Source organism: Saccostrea cucullata, unplaced genomic scaffold (assembly GCF_032062105.1).
Source record: "Saccostrea cucullata isolate Sc308-1 unplaced genomic scaffold, CSIRO_AGI_Scuc_v1 ctg10563, whole genome shotgun sequence".
NCBI classification, from domain to species: Eukaryota; Metazoa; Mollusca; class Bivalvia; order Ostreida; family Ostreidae; genus Saccostrea; species Saccostrea cuccullata.
In genome coordinates, this window is record NW_026924153.1 from 2,303 (window position 1) to 9,961 (window position 7,659).

Consider the following 7,659-nt stretch of genomic DNA (forward strand, 5'->3'; position numbering starts at 1 on the left):
TCTAATGCCCAGGAGCAGAAAAGAAGAATTTCAAAGAAATAATGCATTTTCACTATATAACCTGTTTAGCTCCGCCCTAGCACTATAACCCCTGACCCGGGGGCCATGAATTTCACAATTTTGGAAGAGGACTCAATACTGATTACAATTAACCAACAGTTTTAATAACTGCTTCATGTCCAGGAGTAAAAAATAGATTTTTAAAGATTGCATTAATTTTAGTGGTTTTTGCCCCACCCCCAGGCCCCAGGACTACCAAAGGTACTTGTAGTATTTTTTAAACTATCCCAAAATTTATTGGTAGACACAGTCTTAATATATTAATTCATTTATTTATTTATTTTAGGATTATGCATAAAGTATAAATATCTATAAATTTTTTATACTTTTTTTCAATCTTCGGTGTGTATTACTTATCTTTAAATGATTTATAATCAAATATCCAGGTTATTTTAAAAAGAAATATTGACCGAAGCTAGGTTAAAACATCACATCATTGATATGAAATATCAATATTTAAGTGGGTCAATGTCAAATACCTAAAAAATAACAACAAAAAATACAACTCACTTATAGGCGGACCGACTTATGTACTATTAGTTACACAGTCAGTGTTGTCATACAGGGTGTGAAATCCATATTGGGCGAAGCGAAGCCGAGTACAAAAGTATTTCATACATTGTATATATATAGAGTGGGGTAGAAAATTTTATTAAATGTTTGTTTAAGCAAATTTTCTGAATTTAGAAAAGATTATATCACAAACGTGTTATCTAATATATAATTTAGGTGAAAAAAGACTGGGGGGGGGGGGGGGGTCCTGTCCTCAAGCACCTGTGCTTTCATATAAAATTCAAAAACTGATAAATAGATCAATATACATATACACTGGAGCCTCATTTATCAGGATACGTTTGTTCCCAGTCAATGTGTCTAGATATGTGAAGCATCCGGATACCTGAATTTCCTTGATTTTAGTTTAATAGCTTTTATACCATTGAAAATATTAAAGAATGTTGCTTTATATCAGTATATTTTAATACTTTAATAAACAAAGTGGACTACACAAATATACAGTGGACCTTCAGATATCCGGACGCTTAAGTCAACAAAATTGTTTACAGATGGTTGGAGACGGACAATGGACACCTTACTATAGCATATGCTCCTCTGGTTTCTGACAAGTAGAGCTACAAATCAAAAGGGGCCAACTGGACCCCAGGTCTCTGGATATTTTTCTTTGTTGACTTAATTAATGATTAAATCAAACACACAGTAGCTACTACATCCATAATTATTATTTCAGATGCAGTTCAAAAATAATATGTACCCACAATCCCACAAAATATCATTGTGAAGGAAAGGGGAGAGTTAATCAAGGATACAGGTTATGTTTGTGAGGGAATGCAGTAGAAAAAATTGCAAGTTTCATAAGCACCTAAAAAGAAAGGATTCCATCATGCAAAAAAGATGATTCATTTCCACCTGGAAACTTGCTTGTCCTTGCTAGTGAGTGGCACGTAAATGACCCCCATCAGGTTCCTCCTGGTGACTGTGCCATCCATTCCTTTATCATACTGTTGTAACATCTGACTCTCCCCTTCGGGCCCCACAGGAATGACTAGCCTCCCTCCTGGGGCCAGCTGATCAATCAGCTACAAAAGAAACACAATTCCAGCATTCCAGCATTGAAAAAATTTCTCGTCTGAATATGGTTTAAACTTAGCAAAATTATTTGGCTCTAAGATTTTTAACACTTGTAAAAAAAATTTACTTCTATCATTTGAATGCAGTTGAGCCACATTTATTTGAAATTTGGTGTTCCTATTGTGATCTTGACCTTTGACCTCTTGACCCAAAAATCAATAGAATTCTTCTTTATGACAGTTATTACACTAAATTTTAATGAAGAAAGTTCAAACAAAAACTTAAGTTCTTATCTGTAAGTAATATTTTCAAAATATGAATTTCTGACCTTGACCTTTGACAAACTTCCATACTTACAGCCTGGGGTAGAGTTGCCGCAGCTGCCCCTACATGTATGGCATCATAAGGGGCGTCCTCCGCATACCCCTGTCTCCCATCCCCAGCAACAAGTTTCATCTGTCCAGACTCTAGCAGTGGGATTAATTTGGGATCTTTTTTGATATTCACAATGGATTCTGACACCAATTCTGGAATATGATCAATGCCTACAGCCCTTCCAGTGGGTCCCACCTAGAAAAGAATTCTTATGCTTTTTTTATTTACAGATTATGAGTCCTGATAATTGTAAACTTGCAAAAGTTTGTTTCTTAATAAAAATGTTCCTAACTATAACAACCCTTTGGATCTTGATTTTAACAGCCTTGAATCTTAACTACATATTTAAATTAAACATTTATATATATGACTTATTGTGGTCCTGCTATTCTTGAGAAAATTTTTGAAAAAGGTGAGTTTTTTTCTCCCATTATTTCCATTTGACAGCACAGGCCTTTAGATCACTTTAAAAAATTTGAGGGATTAGAAAAGCTTGATTGCGAAAATTTATCATCGCTAACTAGTTTACCCCGGTTCATCACGAAATAAAGTTGTTGCGAATAAAAGTTGGTTTACAGTATACAGTACCTACCAGTAAGGCCATGCAGGCGGTGAGGTAACCACTCCCTGATCCCACATCCAGTGCTCTCTTTCCTTCTGCCAGGTGATCTGATAGAAGTTCTAAGGCGTGGGCATGCTGAAGAGACACATAATTTATACATTTAAAAAAGTTAGCATCAAAACTCCTGTGTTTACAATCTGTATCAATTTTATACCAAAAAATAAAATGTAAAACTAACACACATATCTTTAATACACATGTACTTATATAACAAGAAGCAGTCAACTTTTACAGCTAAATAATTTTCAAAGAAATTTGAAGTTATTATAGTGTTATACATTGTATTACAATATGTACAATACATCTAACCTATTTTGACAACAATAACTACATATCATATCCTACCTCTAGTGATTTTTGAAAAGCAAATTTTACATTGACAATACGAAATATTCCTGAAAAGATGAAATTAGGTGACGTTCATCAGTAACCAAGGAATATTTTAGGCTTATCAAAAGTTGAACAATCATTTTGTATCAAAAATATCAACTAAAATACAATCTATCCATTTAACATTCAAAAGATTCCGGATGTTATAGTTTGACCGAAAGACAGAGACAAAAATATCATTTTTAATTTCACCAAACTTTACTTGGGACAACAATTCTTTGACCCATTTTAGTTAAAACTCATTATAAGTTAGATGAAATGTCATTCACATTGGTATGATTAGTAACAATAGGCCTAGGGGCCACATCACTCACCTGAGCTAGGAAAAACCACAAATCAGATCCAAATTGAAAAGTTTAACGAGGGGGTGGGGGGAGGGGGCTTGAATTCTTATACTACTTGAGAATGCCTCCATATCAATACTGCATACAACTTCTTGAGAGAGTTCTTGAGAAAAAGATTTTTAAAGATTTTTTTTAGGCCATGATAAATAAATTGCTAGATTCTCATCCAAATTTTTTTAAAAATCGAGGCGGGCGGGCGGCTTTTATTTTATATTTTTTATTTTTTCAATTTAGCAGATTTTTTATTGACCTTTTCAATCGGTGTAATCTTATCTACAATACCCGAATAAAAGTCATATTAAAGGTTCAAATATCTCTTACTTCACATCATCACCAATCTTTTTCAACCAATGACCCTTGTTTAAAATATATACGCATGTATTACAGCAATTACTATCTTTTCAGCTGTCAAAATCATGTCGACTTTCGCAGGATTTAAAACGAAAGTAGAATGGTAGATGAATACCGATCCCGATCAGAATTAAGACGAAGAAAACAGAAATAAAAAAATCGAGGCGGGGGTATAAAATCGGGGCGGGCGGGGATGAGAATCTAGGAATATTTTTATTATGGCCTTAACATTTTGTTTACTGTAAAAGTACTTTTTTCCGCGTGGTATTAATTTACGCTATGTACGCGGTCACAAATTTTCCGCGGAAGTTTGTCCAAGCGTACTTGATATAAATGTAAGGCATATAGTGACAATCTAGAAAATCCGCGAAATTTTCTCCACGCGGATTAAACAGAAATTGAGATTCCGCGGAATTATGAACCCATGGAAAAAAGTACGTCTACAGTATATATATTACTTTGTAATGATTTGAATTTAACTCCCCATTTTTTCCCTCCCTACCCCCATTGTAGCCCCACCCTATCCCTGGAGGTTATGATTTGAACAAACTAGTATTTACACTACCTGAGGATGCTTCCATATAAATATCACTACCGTAATCATGGCTTTGCAGTACTTGAGAAGAAATTTTTTAAAGATTTCCCTATATATTCCTATAAAAAACTTTAATCAGCCATTTTGGTCCCACCCTACCCCCGGGGGTCATGATTTGAACAAACTTGAATGTACACTACCTGAGGATGATTCAACATGAGTTTCATCTTTCCCTCCCAATGATTCTTGAGAAGAAGATTTTTAAAGATTTTTCTTATATATTCCTATGTAAAACTTGGATCGGCCATTGTGGCCCCACCCTACCTCAGGGTCATGATTTGAACAAACTTGAATGTACACTACCTGAGGATGATTCAACATGAGTTTCATCTTTTCTGGCCCAATGGTTCTTGAGAAGATTTTTAAGAATGCCATTAATTTTTCACTAATGTATAATTATCTCCCCTTCTGCCCTTCATTTGAATAAATTTGAATCCTCTTTGCCCAAGGATACTTTGTAGCAAGTTTGGTTGAAATTGGTCCAGTGGTTCTTAAGAAGAAGATGAAGATGTGAAAAATTTACAACAACAACGACGCCAACGACAGACAACGGACAAATTTTGATCAGAAAAGTTCACTTGAGCCTTCAGCTCAGGTAAGCTAAAAAGTTCTTTTAACTTTCCATTAAATTATCCATACCATGTGTGGGGCGCTGATGGTCACATGGTATCCAATGGTCTGAGGAGAATCATTATAGGGATTGAACTTGGCAAAATGGCCTCTGTCGACTTTCTTCATAACATCTATGACACGTGGAGTCTTTAAAATATCATTCTCTATAGAAAAAAGATTGAGATACAGTGATTCATTTTGGAATAAGTTATCAGATCCATGCCAAAATCAATGCAACGCATTGAAATGTAAGGTTATATATATAAATTAGGGATGGCAATTTGTAACCGGTTAATCGATTAATCGATCAGAACAATCCTAATCGGTTAGTCAGAAAAAATAAAAAATACGTAAATTTAAACGCAGTTTCCTAAAAGTTCCTTTTTTTTATACTAGAGGAAACATCTGCATGGATGTTTATTTAGTGTTTTCACACATCTTGTAATTAAGAATATTTGGAGGTAATTATAGCTCTCCAGATTGAGATCGCAGGAGTAATTGATCAGTGCGTAAAGTGTTAATTATTACCGTTTTTAAACATCAGATAGTTCTGTGTTTTTAATGATATAAAAAGATAACCACTTTTAATTATAGTATGTCTACATTTGGCCGTTATTTGTTAAATTATATTATTATACAAACAAAGTAAACTAGAAAGTTGGCTATTGCAAGCAATAGCATATGTCGCCCCGAACTGGACAAGACTTTCATTTTTTCATCACTAAAACAATACCCATTAGCTAAGCTTGGACATCAGTACTTTTGGTACTTTGATCTAAAAATCAAATTTAAAGAATTTTCACTTTTCCCCTGTTTCCATGGCAACTATTGACAATTTGCAATTTTTAAATGCAAAGCGCACAATGACAGATCCTTATCAGTAAATCAATAAAGTTTCATGTCGAATGTTCAAGGGATCAGAGATAACACTCGCGGACAAAATTCGTCGCTTTTTGCAGGTTTCCATGGTAACAGTAGCCATTTTGAAACTGACTGACCACACAACTACAACCAGTGATCGTCCTTTGAGGAAAGTTTCAGAAAGATTGTCCCAGCCATCTCCGAGAAACAGCCCAGAGAACAAAAAAATTGCATACAGACGCAATATGTCGCCCCCACTTCGGGGCGACATAAAAGTTATTCATTAATGCGTTGGAAAATTATTCCTGTCTGATTTCTCAACCAGGATTCATGGTTTTCTTATTTTTTTTCTTGTCTACTGAAATTAAATTAAAATATACTCATATGTACTTAAAATTCCCAAATCAAAATAAAAAACAGAATTGTAGCTATTAACGCTTTTTTTAGCCTTCTTGTGTATATGAAAAGAAAATGTCAAAATGTTTATATATCTTGACATGACTAACTGGTTAATCAGTCTAAACGTTTTGCGGTTAACCAATTAGCAATTCTGCAATCGATTGCCATCCCTAATGTAAATGTATCTATCCTATGAAAACAAATTCTGAGGGCAAGTAGTACAGAGAGATAAAGACCTGTCCTTGGGTTGTGACTGAAGCCTGAGGTCCTATAAAATAATGCATTTTTCTAACAGTAAAACTACAGTACATACTTGCAAGATTGTCAATAAGGTCCACATTAGTTTTGCCGCTGGAGCGCCACGCCATAGTTCTGAACACGGTCACCAGTCCTGTAAGTAAAAGAGTTCTTTTCAGTACCCTTTTGACAGCCATACCATGCAACAGTACACAAGTGGATGGAAGTCACACATCCATTTCGGAGGATCTACAAAAATTTTTAAGGTTCGATCTGTAAACAAAAAAAAAATATTGGGGAAATTTTACCAAATAAAATAATTATAGAAGCTGACATGGCTTATGTTTATTTTTATGAACTCCAAATTCAAGAAAAAAAGATAATAACATTCTCAAAACAAAAAAAATACATGCTATTTACGTTTCAAGTGACTGACAGTCTGGGTGCAAGACAGCGTCTGCATTTACAGAGGAAATGCGAGTCAAACATTTCGGCATACTCTTATAAATTAATTCTAATCATAATATAGTAATTGCACATGGAAGTGCAAGTTTTTTGACAAGAGAATTGCAATTTTTACCTCCCGTCTTGTATCAGCAATCACTCCAAGCCAAAAAAATTTAACAAACAACGTAGTTTCGATGGACTAAACAGACGTTGGGATAAAGCCAAATGTGCACCGAAGGATCTAGAAATTGGGCGGATCAAAGGTTGGCGGGAGCCTTGACGCATTTAGCATTTTAATAGGCCTATTCGGTTGATGAACGGAATCGAAAACGGGAACAACCGGAGGCATACACAAATATACTCCAGGATGCATCCACATAAGTTTCAGTTATTCTGGTCAATTGCATGGTTCATGAGTTGAAGTTTTTTACGGCGTATACATGTAGACCTAATCGAAGTCTTTTGGTACCACAAAATTTGACCTTGACCTTGGAGTTTGACACACTTTAACACAAAGTTTTATATCGGCCATGTCTCTTGAACTGTAGAAACCAGGACTTTCATACTTCACATATGATTTTTTTGTAACAAGACCTTTTATTGGAAACCAACAACTTTGACCTTTTGACCTTGGAGATTTATGTACTTAAAAAAAACCTTGGTCATAACTTTAGAATGGTAAGGGCAAGGGCTTTCATACTATACATATTACGCAATCCTTGTAAAAAGACCTTTCCAAGAACTTTGACCCTTTACCTTGACCTTGGAGTTTGACCTAC

At 34.9% G+C, this 7,659-nt stretch overlaps 1 protein-coding gene across 3 annotated transcripts; it reads right to left on the reverse strand.

The window, feature by feature from the left end:
- Positions 1–1,417: 1,417 nt before the first annotated feature.
- Positions 1,418–7,149, reverse strand: LOC134265868 (protein-L-isoaspartate(D-aspartate) O-methyltransferase-like). Of its 3 annotated transcripts, none has more exons than XM_062748094.1 (6): positions 6,854–6,911; positions 6,510–6,587; positions 4,964–5,100; positions 2,615–2,719; positions 2,005–2,217; positions 1,418–1,655 (listed from the first exon to the last, which is right to left on the reverse strand). In XM_062748094.1, the coding sequence occupies exons 1-6, from the start codon at positions 6,894–6,896 to the stop codon at positions 1,476–1,478; spliced, it is 756 nt and encodes a 251-aa protein (XP_062604078.1). In that variant the 5' UTR covers positions 6,897–6,911; the 3' UTR covers positions 1,418–1,475. The 3 variants fall into 3 exon arrangements, with proteins under 3 accessions (XP_062604078.1, XP_062604077.1, XP_062604079.1); XM_062748093.1 differs by lacking the exon at positions 6,854–6,911 and adding an exon at positions 7,014–7,139 and having other exon boundaries at positions 1,419–1,655; positions 6,510–6,682; XM_062748095.1 differs by lacking the exon at positions 6,854–6,911 and adding an exon at positions 7,014–7,149 and having other exon boundaries at positions 1,420–1,655.
- Positions 7,150–7,659: the final 510 nt, after the last annotated feature.